General features: G+C 37.8%; 1 protein-coding gene and 1 long non-coding RNA gene across 3 annotated transcripts in view; one reads left to right on the forward strand and one right to left on the reverse strand.

Moving 5' to 3' along the window:
* NEIL3 (nei like DNA glycosylase 3) overlaps positions 1-10020 on the reverse strand; it is a 24775-nt gene extending 14755 nt beyond the window's left edge. For both annotated transcript variants that reach the window (XM_075041761.1, XM_075041769.1), the window contains exons 1-3: positions 9810-10020; positions 6384-6499; positions 152-286 (exon numbers count right to left, since the gene is read on the reverse strand). In XM_075041761.1, the coding sequence (XP_074897862.1) occupies positions 152-286; positions 6384-6499; positions 9810-9902 (344 nt within the window). In that variant the 5' untranslated portion in view covers positions 9903-10020. The remainder of the gene's footprint in view (positions 1-151; positions 287-6383; positions 6500-9809) is intronic.
* LOC142037387 (uncharacterized) lies at positions 10009-25589 on the forward strand. Its single transcript, XR_012652363.1, has 4 exons — positions 10009-10145; positions 10280-10377; positions 20450-20565; positions 24140-25589. It is a non-coding gene; the product is annotated as an uncharacterized LOC142037387 (long non-coding RNA).
* Positions 25590-25956: the final 367 nt, after the last annotated feature.

The following is a 25956-nucleotide window of genomic DNA, read 5'->3' on the forward strand; positions in this document are numbered from 1 at the left end:
AATAAGACATGTTTAGAAAGTTTGGTTTCTTTGTGTCTATGATGGCATCCAAGCACTTAATTTGTGTGTGATTTTTCACTATGTTCTTAAAAGAATGTTATAAAAAGAAATAAACCAAGCTGTGTTTAATTTGGTTAGTTTCTGGCTTTACCTATATTCTACTGTCACCTCAAAAAACCAAACAGTATCCTCTGTAAGCTGTATCTCCAAAACTGGTAACGCTCCATTTCTGTCTTTGCTTCCATCAGGGTTAATGCGCATGGAACCGTTCATACCAAAGTGAATCCTCAGAAAGAAAGAGAGTTCTTATGGGTATTTTATCTTAACAATGTTTCCAAGCATTACACTAGTCTATTTTTTGAAGTTATGAACTATTCTTACCTAACCAAGTACATTAATTCTAATCATTAAGAGTAACACAGCAACAAGCTACTTGTTTATGTACTGCTCAATTCCCAGAGAAGAACCCTCCCCAAGCCAAAGCCACTCCAAAGCATAGCAGTTTTTCCAGTGGTCTTTGTAATTCATAATGATCAGGTTTGACTTCTGTATAAAGTAACGCGCTTTTCTGGTGTATCGCACTTAGAATTTTTTCACTTGACACGCGGGTCTTCTAACATAGGTTCTCAAGTCCTCCGGAAGACTAAAAGACATGAGGCCACTATACCAGACAATTTTCTGTTAGATCAGGCAGAAGTCACCTGGTATGAAAGGAAGGATTTCAGTCCCCATATTGCCAATACTGTTATCATATCAAAGCTACTTCCAATAACATCATAAACAAAGTAATTAACATCTGCCATATGTTGTTTTCTGCTTTTCTTTACCTACAACCAAGGCCAAACCTGCAGGTCAATTAAAAATTAATAAAAGAAATAAACTGAAAAATGCACAGATGGCAAAGGAGTGGAACAGACTCTTTCAAACATTCCTTTTACAGATCACTAATGCTTTAAGAGGTCTTACATTTTATAATATATTCTACTGGGAGCTAGTATACTTAAGCAAAGGAAAAGTTTGACTATGGTCTCATACATTTTATTTATTACAAATTCACCTGGTACATTCAAGTTGTAAAAAAACCATAAGATAGAGGGAGTGTCCTATTTCTATACATTGTATATCAGAAAAAGTGGATTATTTTGTAGCTACAAAAAGATTTAACAGAATAAACTACACAAATGACCAAAGAAACACAACATAAGGTGTATATTTCCTTTTAACCCCTCTTTTTTACATTTCAGGAAGCACAGGCATTTTAAATATTTACAGATAAATTAAGACAACATTTCATTAAGCATAGTCTTAAAGTCAACTCTTTATTGTCCTGGTTTCAGCTGGGATAGAGTTAACCGTCTTCCTAGTAGCTGGTACAGTGCTATGTTTTGAGTTCAGTATGTGAAGAATGTTGATAACACTGATGTTTTCAGTTGTTGCTCAGTAGTGTTTAGACTATAGTCAAGGATTTTTTAGCTTCTGCTGCCCAGCCAGCAGGAAGGCTGGAGGGGCACAAGAAGTTGGCACAGGACACAGCCAGGGCACCTGACCCAAACTGGCCAACAGTGTATTCCATACCATGGGATGTCCCATCTAGTTTAGGAACTGGGAAGGGGGGGGCAGGGAATCGCTGCTCGGGGACTGGCTGGGTGTTGGTCGGCGGGTGGTGAGCAATTGCCCTGCGCATCATTTGTACATTCCAATCCTTTTATTACTACTGTTGGCATCTTATTAGTGTTATCATTATCATTATTAGTTTCTTCTTTTCTGTTCTATTAAAGCATTCTTATCTCAACCCACGAGTTTTACTTCTTTTTTCCGATTTTCTCCCCCATCCAGTGGGATGGGGGGGAGTGAGTGAGTGGCTGTGTGGTGCTTAGTTGCTGGCTGGGGTTAAACCACAACATTTATGTAACTTCCTTGTAGCATTTATTCTTTTTTTTTTTTTTTCAATTTTGAAAAAACCTGTGTCTTTCCAAAACTGTCATCTTACAGATCAGTTCAGGTGATATAGTCATTTCAGCCACTTTTATTTTCAATAGCCATTTCTAATTCTTAAGTGCCATGAATAGTACTGCACAGGCTTAACTAGTCAAATTTCTTTTTAAACCTAGTCAAATTTCTTTCTAAACCAAACTCTTGCATCTTGCTACCAAATGGTAACGCACTAAATGCTTCCAGAAAGTTCTTTTTAAACAAATAGCATTCACATTAATAGCTGATGTTTTAATTTACCAAGCTCCAGCGTACTGTTTAAAAGGAGCATTAAGAATCACAACTATTAGCTACCTTAGTGACTTGTTATTTCATGACTAGAAAAAAAAAAATTGAGTCATCGCTACACATTTACATTCAAAAGCCTTAAGAAATTTACAAAATTTCACTCCAATGTGTTTCATTGCCTTTGATGTCCTGAAATAGGGCAAAACAGAATTCTTCTCATTTTAATTACAAATAAAAAAGCCATGCTAATTAAATCTAGGCTCTGTTATTCAATGATAGCTAGTAATAAGGAGTTGACAATTTTTTTGTTTTAAAGTAAAATGGTGAGGTTTTAGATTTAGTGCTATACAATATTGTAAGGATCTGCTTTTATTTAAAACATTTTACCCCATAAAAATAAAAGATTAGTAGCAGCACAGTCAAACTATTATATGGAGATGTAAAAAACAGTGACAATTCACATTATCAAGTTCTAAGGACCAACATGTAACTTCCAGTCAAGACAGTTGTCCTGGTTTCAGCTGGGACAGAGTTAAATGTCTTCCTAGTAGCTGGTACAGTGATATGTTTTTGAGTTAGGTATGAGAAGAATGTTGATAACACACTGATGTTTTCAGTTGTTGCTAAGTAGTGTTTAGTCTAAAGTCAAGGACTTTTCAGCTTCTGATGCCCAGCCAACAGGAAGGCTGGAGGGGCACAAGAAGTTGGCACAAGACACAGCCAAGGCAGCTGACCCAAACTGGCCAAAGGGGTATTCCATACCATATGACATCACATCTAGTATATAAACTGGGGGGAGTGGGGGTGTGGGGGGGTCACCACTAGGGGACTAACTGGGCATTGATCAGCAGGTGGTGAGAAATTACATTGTGCATCATTTGTATATTCCAATCCTTTTATTATTACTATTTTCATTTTATTAGTATTATTATCATTGTTAGTTTCTTCTCTTCTGTTCTATTAAACCATTCTTATCTCAACCCACAAGTTTTACTTTTTTTTTTTTTCTCTCCGATTCTCTCCCCCATCCCGCTCATTTCCCAGGGGAAATGAGTGAGCTTGGTGCTTAGTTGCTGGCTGGGGTTAAACCATGACAACAGTGGATGTCTTTCCTTTAAGTGATTTGGAGTCAACAATTATCTCTTTCCTAAGAGTCTTTTTGTCCATTTTCAGTTATGCCAAAACCTATGTGCATTATCAATTTTCAGAAACTTTTCTAAACTATTTATCATTCCAAATTTACATTAATAGCACACTACAGAAACTAAACCCAGGGCAACACCTCTCACATAACCGTATCATTTCCATGGCAAAACATGCAGTCCATGCAAGTCTCTCCTGCATGACTCAAAAGTATCATAGAAATTTTCTTTCAACTTTCATTGATTATTTAAGCGACTTTCAAGGCAAAATTGAAAAAAAAAATCCTCAGATTTCCAAAAAACCCCTTGACTTTCTTCAGTGACTTTATTATCCTTGTTTAAATGGACATCAAAAAGTAGAAGTACTAATTTCTTCAGAAGGTGTCATTGCTCATTTGTACTCCTAAGAAAAAGCTTCTACTGCCCACCATGGGTTGTAAATATACTGAACTGAACTTCATTTGCTAATTACTATCCACAACATGGGAACAGTTCAGAAGCATCCTTCTCATTTTCAAGTCAGGCAAGCAGTAGCCAAACTGTATAAAACAATTTCATGGCCAGGTTATCTTCTCCCACCAGGCAGTCATTCCCCACTTGAGAAAATCCAGGAGCATAAAATGAGTTAATTACCCTTCATGGCCTAGTCTTTCATAAGACATGTCTGATTAACATTATTCCAGCATGACTACCAGCTTTTAACAGGTAATCTTAGCAGACAAGAAAAGCTGGTTTTGTTGAGAAACTATGTACAGATACAGAATCTGTACATCATTAACCCTCCACATGACAAGACAGTCCTATATTTGAGAGTTAACTTTAATAAAGAAGTAATACATCCTCTGAAGGTATATTCCTTATTTCCTCTCCCAATAACAATCCTGGTAGCCAATCTTAGACTGCTGTGAGATGCATTTTCTGAAGCCTTCCTCTACCTCCCCTCAACATCTTTAAGATGCACAACATACATTTTTTAAAACAAGAGAATGAAGATCTTCATTATCAGATAAGTAACTTCTGCCTCCTGTGCCTTTCCTGTATGTAACTTCTACAACATTTCCAATCAAACAAATGACATGACTAAAGGGCCTTCTTAAATATGGTTTCTAGATGCATATATAACCATAACTGATGAACTGATGAAACATTTAAGCTTATTATCAAATGATAACTGAAGGTTGTTTTCATTAAGTACAATAAGTTATTGCATTGGCTAGAAAGCTTAAGAATTGTTTAAGATCTTTCAGGGTCAAAGGATTATATTTTCCATACTAGAATTTAGCCACATATTCCATCTCCTTGAAGAGAACTTTTGCAAAATGCTTACTTACATTCCTTAGTAATAGCTTTTTTGTTCTGATAACATAATTCAATCTGTTGAAACAATGTTTTCTTACTGTATCATTTACTCCTTTGCTTATCCAATCAATTTGTAATACATGCAGTAGTCATTTAAAAAGGCTAACACCTGTATCAGTTACCTCCCCTGCCTTTTTTTATCTTCCTTTATAACTGACTTTTTTTCTTTTAAAAAACTGCTTTTTCTTCTCCATTTCTATTTAATAAAGCACAATACAAAGCAAGAGGAACCGATTAGAACAATAATCCCATCCTTCACAAATATGAGTAGTTTTAAACACATATGCAGTCCTGTCCTACCAGTTACTTGTACGATTGTCATGTAAAGACTGGTACGTGCTTGTAAAACTAGTCGCATTTCTCTAACACTAGGGGAAATAAACATATAGCACTATATCTGATAACCAGCAGGCCCCTGCTACCAAAGATCAGTCTGCATATCATCCCAGGTAATTACTAATATATCACTGCCTTTATTTATCCAGAACGCAGCCACTGTAAACTGTTGTACTTGCAGCCAAGCATTTTCAGTTCCATCTCCCTCCTATAACAACAGTGCCACTGGCAAAATATGTCAATGAATTGTAAGGTATTTGTTGATATTATCAGTTCTAAATTAACAAAAATCATGACCTGATACCTTTGTTCAAGATCAGTCACTAGGAGACAAAGACTACACTGAATTCTAGAACTGATGTTTTCCTTTTTAAAGATTTAGAAAGAATTATGTTGCAAGTAGAAGGGTAAGAGAAAAGCATTAAATGCAAGCCTTACCTGTTAAATATAAGGGGCTTACTTATGTATTCTATGCTAATTACCATAAAGAATGAGGGGAGATTTTTTAATAATCCATTACACTGTGCATTTGGTTAGATTTATTTTTAGTTGACTTTTCAGTACAGAAGCACATCAAACTAGAAAAAGCAAACTTGATTGCAAATACAACCTTGGTGGCTAGTACAAGATGTCCAAGGGGTTAAAGCATATGACAAAATCCTAAACATGCCAACAAACCCCTAATGAGTTCTGTAAATCATGAACAAACAATGATTTTGCAGTTTTACCATTTGTCTAGGAGACATGGTTTCACTAGAAAGTTAAGCTATTTATGATACCTAAACCATTCACCTGCCAAATTTCAAACCACAGTTCCAAACCAAGCAGTTGTTAATATTGTTTAAAGAAAGAAAGAAAGGCAGTATAAATGTATACACACTGAATATTTTAAGTTTGGCAATTTTTTTTTGCACGAGTTTATTATCAGAGCAATTGAATCTTAAAAAATTAAGTACAGAATTTCAGTCTAATTTCTTAAGGAAAACTAAAAGAAATTGCAAGTACAGTTTGTAGTGGAAGACATTAAGTAACTGTAACTGCATGCACTTCTGAGTTTTGTCCCTAGAAAATGCAATGTCCCGCTTGAAACAAAGCATTTCAAGGAATAACTGTCCTTTTCAGATGCCTTTGCATGAAATCTTAGACTAAGAATAAAGCAATAAATTAGCTGAAAATTTGACTATATCCAGTATTTCCAGCACTGCAGAGAGGCTGCTGAGAGGTTTCTCTGCAACACTAGATTTCAAATATCTGAAACTGACATTAGACAACCCCCTCCAATACATACAGTCTGAATGCATAGTAAGCCTTTTTCTCACCTCTTACCTCAAAGCTTTCTGATCAAAATACATAAAAAGTTCCTTTCCCAATGTCTCCACACCCCTGTAAACATGCCCAATAAGGAAATCGTGACCAGAGGTTCTCTTCTCACTTGTAGCAGTCTGAAAATGAGTACACACACACACACAAAGATTAAAAGAGAATTGCTACTACTTTGGTTCTAGCATCACTACACATTCAGCAAGTAGCTGTGTGAAGTACTTTTCCAACTTGGACAATATTAAACCTTTTCTCCTTGAGCAGCTCTATCAAAACCAATGAGACTATTAACCCAGGAAGCAGACAGTCACTATTGCTAATGCTATTATAACTTAGCTCATTCTTTTCCTAATTGAAACAGTACATCTTTTTTATCAGGGTATTTTATGCCTTTTCCTTCAAGTCATGAATTCACAAATAGAGTTTCATGCTGATGCAAACTAACAGGTATAGAGTTTGGATGCTAAATACTTGTCAGAGTGTCAATTCTGCCATTTGCAGACCTCCATCCTTCTCCAAATGCCTCTTGCTGGAGTTTCTACCCATGCTAATAATATGCTTTCCGTGTTTCACATGGGGCATTGTATATTACAGAAAAGCCTCCACTGAGCCCACAGAGATATTTCACTCTTCCTACTATTTGAAGGTCTAATCTCAGAAGATGTTGAGCAGCAGGTGGGACACTACTAGAGGACAAGAAAAAGATAATTGTGAGATTGAAGCAATAATCTTTTCTTGCTTAGCACATGAAACTCCACTTAAATTATAAGGGACCTCTACAGGTTATCTGGTCCAAACACCTGCTCAAAGTAGGACTGACTCAGTTCAGGCAGCCCAGGGCCTTGTCCAGTCAACTTCAGAGTAGCTCCAGGGATGGAGACTCCCATTTCTCTGGCCTTTGTTCCAGGCCTTGACTATTCTTTTGGTGGAAAAATTCTCCTAATACCCAATCAAAATTTCCCCTATTGTCACTTGCATCTGCTGCCTCTCATCCTATCGTGCACCTCTGACAAGAGTCTAGCTGTTTCCTCCATACCTTCCTTTTAGGTAGCTGAAGAAAGCAATAAAACCCCAGTTCTATCAGGTTCTCCTTCTGCATTATGTACTTTAGCCTGTTAATCATACCAGGGGACTCAGTCTAGTATGTTATTATCATTTTCCTACTGGGGAGTCAAACAATGAGACACAATAATCCTGATGCAGCCTTGCAAGTGCTGAACAGAGGTAAGAATCACTCTCCTCAGCCTGCTGGCCACACTGTCGTTAGCACAGCCCAGCATGGGGCTGGTCCTCTTCCTTGGAAGGGCACACTAGGGACTTGGACTCAGCGGGTATAGGACCCTAGGTCCTTTTTTTCTGTGGAGCCATCTTCCATCTGACCAGCAGCCAGGCCTGTGCCATTGCATGATATTATTCTGTTCCAAGTGCAGGACTCTGCAAGTCCTGCAAATGCTGAACTTAAGTTTCAGTCAGCCCATTTTTCTCAGCCTGTCAAGTCCCCCTGACTAGCACCTCAAGGTCCCAAGAACCTGATGAAACCTGCAAACAGTATATTCACTGTCATCAGAGCCCTAGCTGCAACGCACAGATATGCATACCAGTGCTTCAATCACAACACTCAATTGCAATGCAAATACATATGAAAGCAACTCTGGCAAATGAGCAAGGCTTCAGCCAGTTATCGAAATTTCAGAGCTACACTCTAGACAATCTCCCACTGTATTATTACCTTGAAATTATATATATTTAGAGGGTTTAATGGTTATTATTCTGTCAAGTAGAAAAATAAAAATATTTTTTGCATAACATCAACATCATTTACTTTGCCTATTACCAAAATATGAAGAAAGCAAAATTTTGCTCCCATATAAACAGCACATTCCTTCCAATAAAAGTGTTTAAGTTGGTGTGCAACAAGGTTTATTTTAGTGTTAAGCCACTTAGGTTTGTTTAAACCAAACCAGAGTAAGAAGTGACTGAGATGGAAAAATAACTTGCTTTTTCAAAATATTTTAAGTTAAATTCATACCACTTTGGTATCAGGCGACCCCTTACAGTAATCATAGTACAAACTCTCTTAAACAGTGTAGTCTTTAGCAGCAGCCAAGGCTTTGGCCATGGTTAACAGCCACTGTGAGATCTAAAAAGCCCAAGACCCTTACGATAGTCATTTGCCAATGACTAGAGTCTGGCCTGAGGTGACTTTTACTGTACAAATTTATGAACATCAATCTATTTGAGGGAATTAAATTTCTTTTTGAAACCATAGGAGCATAACTCCTTACTTCAGAAAGCTTAGTCCTGAAAGATACGAACCAATAAAGACTGATCTGTTGACTGTATATCTTAGACATCTTGAACCACATTCTTCTTTAAATTGTTCTGTCATTGAAGTACTATCTTACTGAATCTTAATCGCAAACTATCCTACACTGCCTTATATACACTGAAGGTGGGGAAAAATTCCCCAACTTTCTGTCTAGAGGCATCCAATATACTTACTTGGGACACAAGCAACACACAATTTCTCACAGCTGAGCAAAACCAGGCATGAAAAAAATACCCCAGCTGCCTCTGTAATCAAAACCAGAGGACCATGTCTTCACAGCTCATCGACTAGGCCTGCTTACTGACATCCTAACTTCCCCTTCTACCAGGTCTCATGAACCCCAGCAGAGTTTTATACTGGTGAATTATTTTATGCTGTCAACAGACAGGATAAAAACTGGTAGAAAAATGACTTACTGTGTACACTGAGAGCAGATGCCATACTATCTATTTAAATAGTTGGTCTCGTTAAAATTATTTTTTAAAAAACAGTTATAGAAGTAAAGGCTCCCTTTCTGCAGGCCAACACATACCTTTCTCCATCATGTTTCATTCAGACTTGTGAAGACTTGCAAGGTTACAAAATACTAAAATTAGTAACTGCTACTATCACATTCCTTGTATTGTAGGTTTCCGGATGCTAAGTGATATTTTAAAAATTATCTTAGGTGAACAAGGGCGATTCAAAAAGCTTTCCCTCGTTAGTCCCTACGTTTCTACAGCTTCAGCACCCCTTTACACCCCCGACCTGCTAAGGCTTATTGATCACGCCGATGACAAGAATATTTTATAATTTAAAGGAAGAATAAAGACAATCTCCGCGGACGACCCCACCACCACCCCAGACGACGACGGCGACGGCGCAGGCCCGCCAGCCCTGCGCCCTCGCACCCCAGCCCCTCCTGACGGCTCTGACACCCACGTCCTCCCCCCAAACCCGGCGGCGCCTACCGCCGCCCACACCCAGGAGCTCAGGCTCTGCGCACCTCGGCCCGGCCCGGCGCAACCCCTGAGGAGAGGGGAGGCGGCCGGCGCAACCCCTGAGGAGAGGGGGGGGAGGCGGTCGGCCCTCCCTCCCTCCCTCGCCTCTCCCCGGCTCCTCACCGCGCCGCCCCGCGCGCTCCGCACCGCCTGGCCCGGCCGCAGCCGCGCCCGCAGCCTCTCGCCGTAGAGCGCGCAGCCCGGGCCCTCCACCATGGCCGCCGAGCCCGCCCGCCCGCCTCTTCCCTTCAAATCTGCCGCTCGCTTGGGGGCGGTGCGGCCGCGCCGCGGGTCGCTCCGCCTCCGCCCTGGTGAGGGCCGCGCCGTTACCGCGGGGCTGTCATGGCTGCCAGGGAGGATGCCCGGCGGCCCCGGGGGCGGAGGTTGAGGCCGAGACTGACGGAAGGAAACGCCACGGGCGCTCCTGATCTGACCCGAACGGCTCCGCGGGCAGGCGAGGTCCAGCCGCGGGGCTGGGTGACGGGCGCCCGGGGCCGGGAGCCTCAGACGGGGGCGGCAGCGGCGGCCGGCGCCGGCCTGGAGGAGGCCGGAGAGGCGGGCCCGGACTAACCCGCCTCTTCTTTCTTTTCCAGTCGCGGCCAGCTGGTGTGTAAGCTTAGGCTTACCTTTTGGATGGACGGGAACGTTAATCAAAAAGCTTTGTTTTCTGAGAGCCTTCAGGGGAAACACGGTATATCCTATTTATTTTGTTCTTGAGTGTGAACTTCTACTGTCCTCCAGTAGCTAATTAGCTGTCACGGGCTTGCTGGTATTGGCTAAAACACCCTTGCAAGTACATCTTCCTTCAAGACTTACTCAATGCACACTCGGATGTTCATTTCAGCCTTAAAAAAGTAAATATTTAATAGGTTTTTGCAGTCAGTCCAAGTTTAGACAAGGAAAATGCGCCTTTTCCTGCTGCATTTGAAGTAAGAATGTGTGCAATAAACTCAACGAGCTTTAAGAAAATTGAAGGAATGTGCATTTGAAGGTAGCACATTAGACACCGTTTCCTGATGTCCACCTCATGAGGCATACTCACATTGGTCGAAATATCTCAATTTTATTTCTTACACAAACAGTCCACATCCAGCCTTTTATCTGGGTTCGATCAAAATACATCCTACTCCTAAAAAAGTAACTTTTTTTTCTCCTCAAAGGAAGTGACAAAATCAGGTTAAAGTAATTATGTTTGCTGAAATAAAACTGTGAATTCAGGTGTGCTACTAAAGTTAGAGTATCCTACCCTTTGTTGCAAATGTATTCTTTTTTTCTCAGTGATGTTTTTGCTGTGATCATTCTAAATTAAAACAATAAGGCAATTGTTAGCTGGAGAATTAAGCTCACTACGCAGAGAGCAGAAATCACCCATGTTGCAAAACGGTATGTGAAACTCAAACTGATATTTCTGCTGCCCTTGAGTCCTGCCTTACTGCTCTTCCAAGGCAGTTAGAAATTGATGCATAAGTCAGGTTTCTATATTCATATGTAAGCACCTTAAAAGTACAGACAATAACAATTCCTGTTACTTGGTTATCAAATAGAATGTTTTTCTTGATAAGGGATTTTATAACTGGATATTTTTCAGTAGATGGTTTGTGCAGTGTTTTACAGCAGATTGGGTTTTCAATTCCACATCTAATTCTGCAGGTGCATCAAATGCTGCAATGCTAACCATTTATTAAGGTTCTCTACCCCTTTTTGCACTCATGTAAACAATGAATTGTAATTAGAGATTCTGCAGTAACTCACCTTTTGCATGTGCTTTTATTCCACTAAAAGTTGAATCCCAGGTATGTACAAACTATCATTGCTAAGCTTTATATTAAGTGTTTGGTGGTGGTTGATAAAACATTTGGGAGTTTCTTCACTTCAAGAACATTTTAAGAAAAGTGTTTAGGAATACATTTCCAACAAAGGGAAGAGAGGTAACAGCACCACAAGAGATACCAGCCTGACAGTTTTATAGTTTGAAACAAATGCCCAATGCTGAACTCTAAATCAGGATGGTTTTTACGTAAAAGTACCTAAATGACAGCAGCTGAATGAAGTTGTTGGGCAAAATTATTGCTGATACAGTTTTTTAATGACATAGTAGTGCAGCCAAGACAGAAATATATAACTGTTTGTGTTTTACAGCATTCCAAGTAGAATAATCTTAGCTGCTTTTGCAACTGTAATTCCTTGAGTCAGGAAATCTCAGTTGCTGCCATTCAGTTTCAACACTGCAGTTCCCAGGCTACAAAGGAACATATTTTGTAACATGCGAGTTTTAAAAGGAGGATGATGGATTGCTTACAAAATAAAAGCTTTCATTAAATTTATTTCAGGGTTCTTTATTAGAATAATAACATTTCTTGGCAGGTAATTCCATCAATAGTTGTTCACACCTTATTTTGACTTTGAAAAATCCAATGTCCACAAGAAATAATCTCTCCCACAGGTAATTAAATGTGCAAATTTCAAGAACAAACAAGCAAATAAATCTCACTCTAGTATAAGTTTAACATTTGACTATTTTTTACTTCCTGTCCGCTGTTACATCAACAAAATCATAGCATTCTACTGTATATGATAATTGATATAGCAAATAATGGCAAGTCACCTGCAGTGAAAGGTAATATCTATTTTTAAAACAGAAATTGAGTAAATCTACATATGCTCATAAATTTGTCCCCTGTTATTGTAGCTGTGTGCACAGCTGCCTCTGTTATTTTTCCCAGTGGTGTTCTCTGGCACCATTTCTTGATTTGTTTGTGCAGTTACAATATTTACATTCAGATAATAGCATACAATAGAACAGTGTGCTGAGAACTGGACTCTCATATTTTTGCTGGCATATGCTATATTATTGCAGTTGTGATCTCATTAGAAAAAAAATACATTTCTTTCAAAAATTTCAGGTTTCCCAGAATTATGAAAAGTATACAATCCTTTTTTTATTCTATTCTTAAGAATTTATACAGAAGCCCTGATTCCCTGCCTTGTTTTACCAGTTCATGTCACAATCACAAATTGATGTGATTAAATTGCAAGAGTAGAGCTACCAGCATCCAATTGCCCAAACTCTTTTGTTTTATGTGCATTTTCTCCCTTGGATTAATGTGTTAGTCTTAGAACCTTGGTGCACATTTTAAATACATTAAGTTAAATTTGCGATTTACAAAGCTTTGAAAAAAGCTGTTGGCAAGGAATATTATTATCATATGGCAAATATAGACTAATTTAAATGGAATATCATTTTAGACTAAATAGTAAAGTTACATTTCTCTGAAGGCAACACGAGAGAACAGAGATATGCAGAATACAAGCATACCCTTTTCTTCTAATCCAACAGTCCAAAGAACAATGTCAGCATTGAGATTCTCGCTAAGGCATAGGTTTTTTCTTCTGGCTGGTTGAAGTATACAGTGAACTACAAAGACTTTCCCTTTATGGTGACAAAATCTTGGATAAGAATTAATAAGCAGTGGATGACTGATCTGTTTATGGTTGCCTAGAGAGTTAATGTGAACAGTTAAGCACACTCGAAATTGCTCATCATGTAATCCTAATGAAATCCTTCCTAAACCTTGTAAAAACATTCCCAAATCCTTCTAAATTAAGTCTGTTAATGCAATTAATCCAAACAGTTGCATTGTTCAGGGAATGTGTTCTGGTTATGAATTCCTGGTCTGCCAGTGATTTTTGAAGGTCATGCATAGTTGATATGGATGCATAGTTAAATTATTTTTTGTCAGTTATCTCAAAATAAATAATGCCTTGAGTGCTGGGATCCTTTTATTGGTGGAAAGTTCTTACTTTCCATTACAGAAAACATACTATTGTAACTTTATTTTTTACAGCCGTAGTTACTGTAAAGATATAAAGCAAGGATGTTCTTTGGAAATTGCAGTAGAGTATCAATATAAAATTATGAACTAAGTTGTGAATAACAGTTTTAGTGTGGGATTTTCTTGCATTTATTTCATTGTTGCAGCCGCAGTAAAATGCTACAATTTACGTACTATTCTCACTGAACATGCAGTATACGTTGAAAATACTTCCAATTAATGGATTGGAAGTAAAAGGGATAGTTGAAACTTAATACTACCATCTTAATTTATACCAGTTGAAAGCTGGTCACAGATAAGCATATTCCTATGGTTCCGATTAATACACTAAAAAAGAAGGTAAATTTCGTATTTATAAGTTTAATACATTCTACTTTATGTTATGAAAGCAGGACATGATTTAGAGGACAGAGAGAGGATACAAAAAAACCCAAACCACTTTATGTGTGCAATTACATTTAAAAAGTTCACTAATATTTTGATATTGTCACAATACTACCAGGATTTTCCTGCATAGTGATTAATAATATGACAGATTTACCTGTCAATTACTGTCCGGCTGTAAGCAAGTCACCACTCTTTTAGAAAAAATAGCTTCTTATCTCTGTATCAATTCTCGATTTCCCTAGAGATGAAAAAAACCAATAATCTTTGAAAATCTTGGTTAGTTTGACATGTTAGTTTTCAGCAGAGTAATTTTGCCATTTTCAATCCAGAATTAGATGTGGATTGCTTTCAAACACTGAAAATCATACTTTTTTCCTGAGACCTTTGTACTGTGTTAATCTCTTAGCCTTTGCCTGCAAAAAAAAAAAAAAAAGAAAAAGCAGAACTAATCGATCTTAAATCTGAATTTTTCTTCTGTTCAGACCAAAGGGTTAAATCCACAAGAGGGAATTAGACTTAAAAGGAGAGAGGCAAGCTATTCACACTCCCTAAAATTCAGTAATAAATGAGGTCCATCGACTGTACTATATTTGCAAGGTAGTGGAAACTCTGAACTCCCTATCTGATCAATGGCAAAAGGTAGGCACCTCACCAGACAGTGATTTAGAGCAGAGGCCTCATTAAGTCTTTCTCTCCATTAGCCACACAGGGAACAATGCCAGTTCCTGCTACTGGATACCCTGCTGTGTAACTTCAAGGAGTCAGATATTTTCCTTACGCAGTGTAAGGGGAGAGTTATGTCTAAGAATATGATTCACTTGTATGCTGAGCCGGGTACTGTCTGGAAGTGCCATGCAGTTGCCTGGATGCCTCTCTGCACTCTGGATTCATAGCCACGAACCACCTCCTTTGGTCAGATATCCAAGCAAAGCAATTTTTTTCAAAAAAGAGAATGTGGCACCTTCCTTAAGCTGCTATAGCAATCCATTGATACCTGGTTAATCAGTGGTGAATCCTTCCCCTGAGAAGTGGAAAGCAATTGATCCTAGAGTTTCTAACTCCTGAGAAAGTATGCAGGAGAGTAGAATAGACAGTGTTCTGAACTGAGGCTAACTCCCATCTCTCTTATCAGAGTGCTTTTACTTTGCATAACGTACTTTGTTTTTAACTAGAGCAATGACTGGAACCAAGGTCATTTAGATTAGCCTGGAATTATCAAATCTAGTTTTCAGCATGTGACTGCTGAACATAGCCACCTCAGATGTCATGTTTTGTAATATAACTATCTCTGGAAGGATATTCTGATTTTAGGCTGTGATCTTGCTGTTAATTGTAATAGGAGGTTTTGAGAGTATGAATTTAATTTTGGCTTGTTGGGAGTGAATCTGCGTCTTACTGATGTAGTTATTTAGTTATGTTATTAAGTATTCAGTATCCATCTACACCCAATAATTTTTTTTTTTTTTATTGAAAGGAAATGCTTTACTACTAAAGAGATTCCTCTTTCTCCATCAGAGTACCTAATAATCCAGTGATAATGGCAGTTCCTTTGGTGGCAGGAGATCAGCAGTCCATATGCTGCAACAAATTAGATCAAGTGCTTTGAACCTAGCTGTATTATTCCTTGTGTGACTATTTTAAGCCAGGAGAAGAGAGAGTTGTGGAGACCACTACAAAATTATCCTCACTATGTTTCTGTTCAAGAGTTGACCTAGTAAACATGACAAGAAACTACACCCCTTGGAGCAGACTCCAAAAGCAAGATATGTAGAGATAGTTAGTCAATTCCATCTACATATGAGGTACAAAGAAACTGGTACCTTCAAGTCTTAATGCTTGTGCACATCCTAGGGGCAGAAAATTGGCTACAGCAGAGACACAGCTTCCTGGTAACATAGGTATGTTCAAGGCTAGGCAGCACTGATGTTGAATGTGGGAAGCCCTAGGTTTTGACTTCTTATGTCCTCTGAGATCAAACTATTACAGACTAAGTATTATATTTTTGTGTGTGTTAGAAAGCAAAACTGGAGAAAAAGGTCTGAAAATACATGGATTTCTTCAGAAATGTTCTGTGTATTACACAAATTATGACATTTCAAAGTTCCACAACCATATTACGCAATATCAAATTTCTTTCCTGAATTTTTCTTTCTAAAATATTATACCCAAAGGAGAAAACATCTTTTGCAGTTCTTAAATTATAGAGTAATGTTGGAGAAGAATTGACTCAGACCCAGCCTAAATTCAGAAATAAAATGTTTGGAAAATAATTGAAAAAACCCCAAAGTTATTTTATAAATTTTTACTGAAAATTATAGGCTCCTTAAAGGCTCTTATTCCCTTCCCAGATAAATCATCTGCTTGCTTTTAGATACTCAAATCCGTCAGCATAGGTGCTTCTACCCATTCACAATAGCATAATCTAATTTACAGTCATAGTTTAACTTCATTTGGAGAAACAAGTCTGACAGCAATGTGCAACTGCCTCAGGGTGGGAAGAGCAGATCTTACTGAAGCTGGATATTCATGGCATAAGTACAGACAACCTACCTAGCAATTTATGAACAGTGCTTAGAACTTTATTGCATCTTGAGACACAGTTCAGTGCCAGTAGTCTTCCTGGTTTTGTTGATGGATAGTGGCTCCTCCCAAATCAAGTAAAAGTTACTACATTTGTCTGGAGGAGAAAAGAAAATATTTAAAAGTTGTAGTAATTTATTCAAAGGGTAAAGCCTTGAAGATGTTTAAGAAAAAGTGTCCAGCAGTGCCTCTAGGCTATCTACATGCTAAAACAGATGAAAGGAAAAAGGAGAAAATTGGTACCTGCAGAGAGGCAGAAACATTCTTTGTAGCCTTCTTGCCTATATTGCATTTATGCACACAGTGCTCTGAGGTGTATTCTCTTACACTGGATGTTTTACATGTAAGATTAACACCTCAAGAAAAAATAAGAGGATTTAGGAGAAGATGATCTTGGGATGAATAACTTGCCATTTTTCCTTCAGGTTTAGGTGTTGTACTTTAATGCTGTCCTGAAAAACATTAGGATAATATTTGTTGAAGCATAGATAGTATTATAAGAGCCATGAAACTCTAATAACAGACCAAAATAAGTGAAGTTTGCTGGGCAAAATACAATGAGGGCCATAGCAAAAACTCTCCTAGCAGATGCAACCGGTTTTTACTTCTCTGTTACACAAATACTATGATTCCTAGTACCTTGCTGCAAGCCTTTATCAGCTGCATGTGTATATGCAGCACTCCATTTTAATTAGCCCGAAGATTCAAGTCTTAGAAGGAATAGCAGGGGTCTCTAATTATCTTCACAAACTAGTGATCTGCCCAGAAGATGAGGAATGAATAAGCATTAAGCAGTCAGAGGCCAGTATTCAATCAGAGAGAGAAGCAGGGAGAATGGAAGATAAAGAAATACAATTTTCACTGACTAGTCTCGGCCTTGAAAATTACTAAAAATAATCCTTCTTTATTAAAACACCCCGATTCTAGACAAAGAGATTTTTTATTCTTATCGGTAGTGTTGGACTAGATAGTCTAGGATAAATTTTTTCTCGTGTCTGTGCCATATTTCTGATACTTTTATTTTAAATGTATTTGTTAAGGCATCAGTAGCATTTCTTGAAGGACTCTTAGGAAAATAATGTTTTCCAAGCATTGTTTATAATTTTACAGTCCAAGTTCCAGGGAAATAAAGACTATTCTTTCCTTCCCTTGAAAAAATTTATGACATTGGGATTTAAATCATTGCTATTCACAAACTGGCCTTGACAAAAAAAGGCTGAGGATTATCTCTTCAGCAACTTTTGAATCAAAGCTGCATTATTGATATGAAGCTAAAAAGGCTTTGCAGTTCTTTATATAATTAAAAGCAACTGTTATTATGGAAATTTTTCGGAACAGCTGTTGTATTGGAAGAAAGGTTACACTCTTCTCTATCAGTAATCCCTTTAAATCTCTGACATGATTCATAGCTCCTCAAACAATGCCGGTAAATCAAACAAAACTGGATGCCTTCCATACATATATTTATTACTTGCACCCCTATCAGCAAGTCATATAAGAATGCAATAACAGAACTCAAACTAGCTAGTGGAAATAATGTGAATGTCCCTTTTTATGAATTTTATTTCTATTTTCGTTTTCATTTTCTAAAATACTGATTTTGTCCAAAAGTGGTGTCTGGCTTCCTGATGAAGCCATACAAGCACTGGCCCAAAGAGCTTACAATTGCCACTTTATTCTTGAACATCAGTCAACGGTAACAGATTGGAAGCAAGGATAGACCTTGCTGAGTTTGGTAAAGGCTAGAGACAATTTTGAAGTAGGATAAAAAGCTTTAGCTCTTCATGAATTTCTGCCTTTCCTCATGGAGAGTGGAAAAAGATTTTTCCTTCTGGCTGGAAGGAAGCAGCGTATCAGTACTGCAGCTGAGGTTTTCATTTCGTTCCTGGCTTTCAAGCTGGGGAGAGCTTTCAAAAGGGGAGAAGGAGCAGCCAAGATTTTTTTTACCTCAAGGGGTAAGAAGTACTAGGGGGCAGAAGGAAGCAAAAAAGAAAACAAGTGTGGGCCTCAAAGACGAGCATAGGTTAATGAGTTGCTGGGTTTCAGAGTGTATTTTGTAGACGTGAGGCAACTCAGAAGCAAAGAAACCTGGGCTCGTATAGAAGCAAGAAGATGCTTCTTTTTCAAAGTCCAGCTGCTGGGGTGGAATAACCGCATGCAACAAATGCTGGCGCAGGGACGGGCTGGCGGAGAGGCAGTGCTGCTGGTCGGATCTGCAGGTGTTCTGCTGGTCAAATGGAAAATGAGCCAGCAGTGCACCCTTGTGGCAATGGGGGCTAACCGCATTCGGTGCTGCTTCAGGTGGTGTATAGGCACCAGGTCAAGAGAAGCGGTTGTTTCTGTTTAGTTAGCACACGTGAAGCCACATCCAGACTCCTGTGTGTAGTTTTGGATTCCTCAGCACAGGAAGACGTTGACAGACTAGAGAGAGTCCAGCCGAGCTCCACCAGTATGTTTAGGAACTGGAGCACATGATGAACAGCGAGAAGCTGAGAGCAGTGTTTGCTTAGCAGAAGAGGAGGGCAAGGCTTTCTATGCTTCTCTGATTGCTGCATTCACCTGCTTAAGGAAAGGGGAAGTTGTTAAGGATGCAGAGGCTCTTCTCCGAGGCGCACAGCAAAAGGACAAGAGGCAATGCAATACATTCAGGAAAGCAAATTTTTACTATATAAGAAAAAGAAAAAATTCATGAAAAGGGGTTAAGCACAAGAGTAGGTTATCCAGGGTGCATGTGAAATCTCCACCCTTGGAGGCTACTCCTGGGGAAAACCCTGTGGAACCTGATCTCACTTTGAATATTGCCTTGCTTGAAGTGGGACATTAGACTAGGTGAACAACAGAGGTCTCTTCCAATCTGCTTGTTTCTGTGAGTCTAAGATGCACCCTGTTCATCAGTGAGTTTTCTCTCACTGTGTTTTTGAATTCTATGTGAAATTCTTCATGTTACTTAAATAAAGTTCAAATCATATTTTGCACAGGCTGCAGCCCTTAGTTATTTTTTCCTCTTCTGATAATGAAATACTGTATCTAAGGGGTGTTGGCAGAGGACTGTCAATAAAGACTTGCTGATTAAACTGCTAGAGCAGTAAGAGGTGGGCTTCTGTGCAATAAAGTTTCTCATGATTTGTGAAGTGGGGAGAACGTTGCTTTGGCAGCAAGGTTGTTTGGCAGGGTATAACCTGATAGAAACTGATGAGCAAAGTGTTTCCAGGAGTCCTGGAAAGTTCAAAAAGACCAAAACCTTGCTTTTGGATGCACTTTTTCAATTTAAGGGTTGGCAACACTGCAGTACTATGAATGATTTATTCCTTTGCCTTCAGATGTTTTGAACTCTCTTTACTGTATTTCAAGCTTTTGCCTTCAGTTCCCTTATGCAGACTTCATAAATGGTGAGAATTTTGTATTAATAGAGTGTGGCCCATCAGAGGCTAAGGAGGGTTGTTGAGAAAGTAGTTGTGAACTGTGCCTGTTCTACTACCCATCTTAAGTCAGATCTAAGGAAAAAAGAAGCTGTGTAAAACAGTGGATAAAAGTATCAGCACTGTAAAAGGTGTTAGACACTGGAGTAACTAGGGAAAGATTAACATTGGTTACTACTAAGTAGAATCTGGAGAGGAAAAAAAACAACCTGAAAGAACTACATAAAATAAACCAAAGATAGCCTGTAACTTGACTTCAGAAGCACACTGGATGAAGATTTATATCTACTAACAACATGAATAATATCTGAATCATGAAAGTACACAGTAAGAAGCTGCCCAAAGACATAACCAATTACAGTAGTCTTGGATTTGAGCAGACTGCTGTCTTGAAAAGTAAGGCCCCTGGACTCTTTTTGTAATAGTGGGAAGCTTCAACTATGGCTCACAAGAGATTATGTAAAATATTTAAATAAAGGGAATAAACCCTGTTGAAATTCACAGTGACTACTAAATGTCCTATTTTATATTTGTTTTCTCCAAGGGGGAAAGACCTTGCTTTGATCATCTATAGACTGATTTACCGGAAGGGAAAACTACGCCAACAAACAATGACAGAAGAAGGGATGCAAACCACTAAAAAAGAGGCGGTGATACCAGGTAGGTAAGAACAACATTACCTAAATCATTATCTGGGGGAAAAATTATCTCAAGAATCCTCCATCTGTAGAAGTCTCTGTCCAAAGTAACTTAAATACAGTTCAGTTAGTGCTAAATAGATTTTGCCCTCAAAGATGCAGAGGAAGCTGACTTCTCATAAGTCACTTTCAGCCTAATATGCTCTGGTTTGGGAGCACTTTAAGAAAAATGGGTTGCTTTCTTCTAGGAGTTAAAGTTTTTGAGTCACCTTTTTTTTTTTTTTTTTTTAAACTGAGAGTTTGTATCTATCTCAGTTAATTCATTAGGGCTTCTTTTCAAAAAAGTAGGGATTTGCTTCTATGAATTGTCTGTCATCTAGAGCATTTACAGTGATCTGGTCGCTGAACTGTCTCTCAGGTGTAAGGAACCAAAATGTTTGGAGGTCTTCTCTAGAACGTTGTCAACACTCTTAATTTTCTGGCTTGCAGCAAGAAGCAAAGTCAGTGAAGTTTTTCAGTAATTGGTGTAATATGTTCCCTGTGGTTAACACAGCCACGCAGGTGGGCAGCCTCCTTTTACATCAGCTGTATCATCCAAACAATCTCCAAACAAAGGGTATGATGAATTATGTTGTGAGGAGAGGTGTCTGCCAAGGCACCCTGGGATTAGTGTTAGAACTGGTCTTATTTAACATCTTCATTAATGATCTGGAAGAGAGAGTAAACAGACCATTAATTAAATTGGCAGATATTACACAGAAATAATACTAAGATCCTAGCTAGACTAGAAACAAAGGCAGACTAAAACCAAAGACAGGTATTAAGAAAATAAGAGTAATTTGGGAAAACAGTTTCTCTTTGCCCACAGCCACATCTGGGTCATTTTAAAGATTGTGATTGCATGCACATTTAAACCCTGTTTATTTTACAATTAAACACTGGGCAGCTTGAGAGAAGTAACAGCTACATGAGATACAGGGTTTCCTTGTTTTTAGCAGGTATAAGGGAGTAAGTTATTAGAAACAGTATGTTTTGGTTTCTTACTTGATCAGAAGAGTGCACTTCAGCATATCTTCAGACAAAGTTTAAGTGATCCTGTCTACCCTGCATGTTTACCTGTCAATATCAGTATACCTTTTATCAGTACAGTAATTTTTGACCATTCCTAAAATGTTGAAGTGAACAGGGCCAAGAGTAGTACTTGATAGACCCCTCTACATGCACCCCAACTTGATACTTGTAACTTTACTTTTTTAGATCTTTCAGGTGGTTTAATTTACTTTATATTTTCACAAGTAGCTTTTAATCAGAATTGCATGTGGTCTAATAATGTCACCAAACTTGTTTGATTGTAAGATTTCTAGAAATAATGATTTTTTTAATTTATTCTCCTTTAATTTCTTACTGAATTAATGTTGTATCAGCAGTTTTATGATTTTGATAGGGTTCCATATCTATCTATGCTGCGATCACCACTATAGTCTAGATTCCCTTTTAAAATTTATTTTAAAAATAAAAATGAAACTCATTACTTGTTATATGCCAGTTTTATACAAGGTCTTGTAAAGTACACAAAAGAATAGCTATGATCAGCAGCTCTAAAAATCAGACACATACAATCAAACAACACAGAATACAAATCTGCTTGATTTTTCAGTTTTATGTGTAATGTTCTGTATCGACTGTGTACAAATAATAGAGTGTGCTCCTCACCAGTGTTAGTGAGACAGAGCTGTCTAGGCCACAGTAATGTGGGCTGCATGTATTTCCCTTAGAAAAGTCAGTTGTTCCTCTAAATCATGGATAAATCCGCACAGCATGGGTTAAGCTGGAAATAAGCAGCGTAACTGTAGGACACAATATTGCAGTTCTTGTGGTGCTTGGAAGTCTACTTTAGTTCTACTTGCAAGCACAGGAAGCAGGCTCCTGATACAGCAGCGCTCTCAGGAGGAAGCTGGCAATATAGCAGAATCTGAATAAGTCAAAAACTAGAAAAGTATTACTGCAAGTGCATCTGTCAAACCAGGGGATGCAGGAGAAAATGAGGTGGTGACAGGTTGGGCAGAAAGAGAAATAGCATAATATGAAGTGAGTTAACGATGCCAGCAATTTTTAGCAGTTGAGAAGGTAAGGGCTGCAAAGGCAAGGTGGCACTCTATGATTAATGTGCAAGAAGTAGGCAAGGTGATATTTTTTGAAGTGTATGTTTTAAGCTGCTAGGCTAAGTTCAGATGTTCAATTTCAGTGTTGTTCAGGATGTAATTATAAAAATTATGTTGCTGGAATTACCCAGTTATTCAGTGATTTGCTATCTCTTGTGTTCTAATCCAAATAAGATGACTTGCTAGTAAGAAATATTTATTGAGAATCAAAGGTTTTATTTTTCTTCTGCCAATTATATGCTAAAAAAGGTCCATTAATTTCAATTGAATTATTACTCATGACTTACGCTATTAAAAGTAAAAAAGTTTAACTGAATTAAAAATACTTATTATAAAGATATATTTTTTAAAAGAAGTAATTTGTCCTGGCCCAAGATGCCTGTTATTTTCATCTTACTTATAAGAAATTTTAACATGTGCTGGATAGCAAAAATAAATCATGCCATTCCAGGTACCTGAATTTTTATTCATGCTAACAGGATAAATACTAAAGGAAATGAAAAGCAGCAGAAAACATAAATTGAGCTGTGGTATTTTCTTTATGAAAATCAGTGAAAATTGAAGAGGCATAAAATTTGACAAAAAGCTACACTATAACTCTAAAAATCTTCTAATAATATGAAAAATCAAGGGGTTTCCCACATTTCCTTGGCAAGAATTTCTTTTCAGAGTCTGTTTGTTTCAAGGTATTTTTTTGCAAAAATGAGTGTATTTCACTGGTGTTATACGTGCAATGTATATTTTGTGAGCTGAGCAAGTATTGTTGGGATGAAGTGTATGTTATAGATATAAAATATTGTTAGCATCACCTAGATCTGAAGACTTCTAAAAATAAATGAAAGAAGATGAAACAAATAGATCTGGGTATTGTGTTAAAACAATGTTCATTTGACCATCCATATTTCCAGGCTTATCTAGTATCTCAAGCTATTATTTTCTTGCCAATTGTAGTCTTAGGTATAAGCTGCTAAAGCTCTCACTTCAGGTGGTGACTTCTTAGTCTAGAATGAGTTTGATATCTCTTCTTGAAAGGTGCCTACACAATGTTTAATGATGAAACTTGGAGCTAAAGAAAGAAGTTATCCAGTGGGAACAGTATTCAGAGCATTGTATATTAGGGGGCATTTAAAAATAATAAGTAACAGCTGTCAAAGGAAGCTTGTTGAAGTAAGTTTGCAGTAAATAATAATAAATAATCTTGGAGGACAGCAGTTGAAATTTTCAATAAGTAAGCATGTGGTCAGGTCAGCTTGTAGTACAGTAGTTACTAGTCACAGTGAGTATAGTAGCTTTTAAAATGGCAAAGAAAATGGGATGTGCATTCATCAGTGTATGACTAATGTGCTGACAGAACCCTAATTATGTCATGAACACAAGAGTGCTGTAATGAAACTTCACCATAAGGGACTGAAGGCCATAAATATATTTTACCAGCTGCTGCGTGGAAGGAAAACCTATTGCAAGAATTTGGTTTTTATGGGACTACCGAAGAGGTGTTGATCATTGAATCAAGTCATGAATTCTCAAGATCATGGTAATCAGAGAGGGCTAAGTAGCTATTTGATGTAGGAAACATCTGTTAAAGAATTTCTCCTGAGTCTCATCAGTGGTTGGCAAGTCTCAATGCTTTAGCAATGTTTTCATTATTGCTGTGTCTATAAAATGGCATAATATGTTTTGTATTACTGGTCTTTTCTGTATTCTCAGTACAAACTAATAACAGGTATTTTAATTCCAACATCTTGTTGAAGTTGGAACAATATATAAAATAAAATAATGTAGTGCTTTTCATCTGCATAGTCCTATATTGGAAATTTCAATTTCTGTGCTAATATAAATCACTGAGTATGAAAATAATCTCTATCTAATCTATAAGCTACACACCTAGCTCTGTTTAAAAGTAAGACCTAGTTACTCTGAAAATGAAGAAGTAACTATGTCCTTTACTGTGTTAGTCTAAAAGTAGATGTACCATTACATGTACTCCCTTTTCTTTATTCTGTACACAGGTTTCCTAATGAGCATCTATTAAGAACCTGATAATCACACCTACACTAATCTTAGAAGAGAAAGCAACAGAAGTAAAATAGGCTAGCCTGTCATACAAATTGGTGTGCCAAGCCAAATAAATAGTCCATTTATCTGTTATTTTAAAGGAACTGACAATGGCCAGCATCAAATACTCCAGTAAAATTGAAACAAATTATGCAGTGGGGGCATCTGTTAAAAAACAAAAAAAAAAAAAGATTTTTCAGTTAGGCTGGGGCTGAAATTACCTTTTCACATTGCCTGGTATCTCTTTAAAAGTATCAGTGCTAGAAAACTCAGGCTTAAGAACTTTAATGCATTGATAATTTATTATGTTTTGTGGTGAATTTGAGGTCACTTTACCTTTAGGTCATTTTAAAGTAATCTACAGTTTTCTACACAAACCTCATGGACAAAGGAGATGCTTTACAGTAAAGCCTGTAAAGCACACCCTCTTGACTGGGGTGCTTGGGCTGTGCCAATCTACTGATTGAGGTCTGGGCACACGTACATACACAATCTTCTTCATAAGGAACTGTGCATTTTCATCAAACAAAAGGAAAAAATTCATGTTCAGATGCTAGTGGGCAAAATAGTTAGCCACTATGCTTCTGTTTCATCCAATTTGAGCAATGTTTGAAAACAATACTTTTTTGGTGTTTAGAGCAGTTGTGCATTACAGACCATGCACCAAAACATTAAAGTTGCCTGTCAAAGACACCACTTTCTCTTATCTATTCTCTATTTACAAATCTTCACCAGACTAATATACACAGCAGAACTGAATGAAAAAAACCCAGACATACACATTTTTATCAGAAAAGAAGTAGGGTTGAAGGGAGGGGGAAATCTTGACTAAGAGATGCATGTTAAAGTCATCAGAATTCGAATTGTAGTGCATGTTCTCTTTTGTATAACAGTTGTGATAACAGTGAAGTTTGAATAAAGGGGTATATATTTTGCTTTCATTTCCTTGCTTTTATTGGTTTGTCATAACATCTGATATATCTAGCAAGACTCTAATTGCTTTATATCTATGAAAATGTATTTTAATATTCTGTCTAGTGTAACTATTTTCATTAAATGTATGCTTTTTCTGTCTGCTACTATCACATCTTTGTTATCTTGTGGTGGAGAGTTCAATACATTAATTACGTGCTTTATAATAATATTCCCTTTCAACTTCAAGCCTGTTGTCTTTCAATTTTATTGAATGGCTCCTT

This window comes from Buteo buteo, chromosome 1 (assembly GCF_964188355.1).
Source record: "Buteo buteo chromosome 1, bButBut1.hap1.1, whole genome shotgun sequence".
In the NCBI taxonomy this organism is placed as follows: Eukaryota; Metazoa; Chordata; class Aves; order Accipitriformes; family Accipitridae; genus Buteo; species Buteo buteo.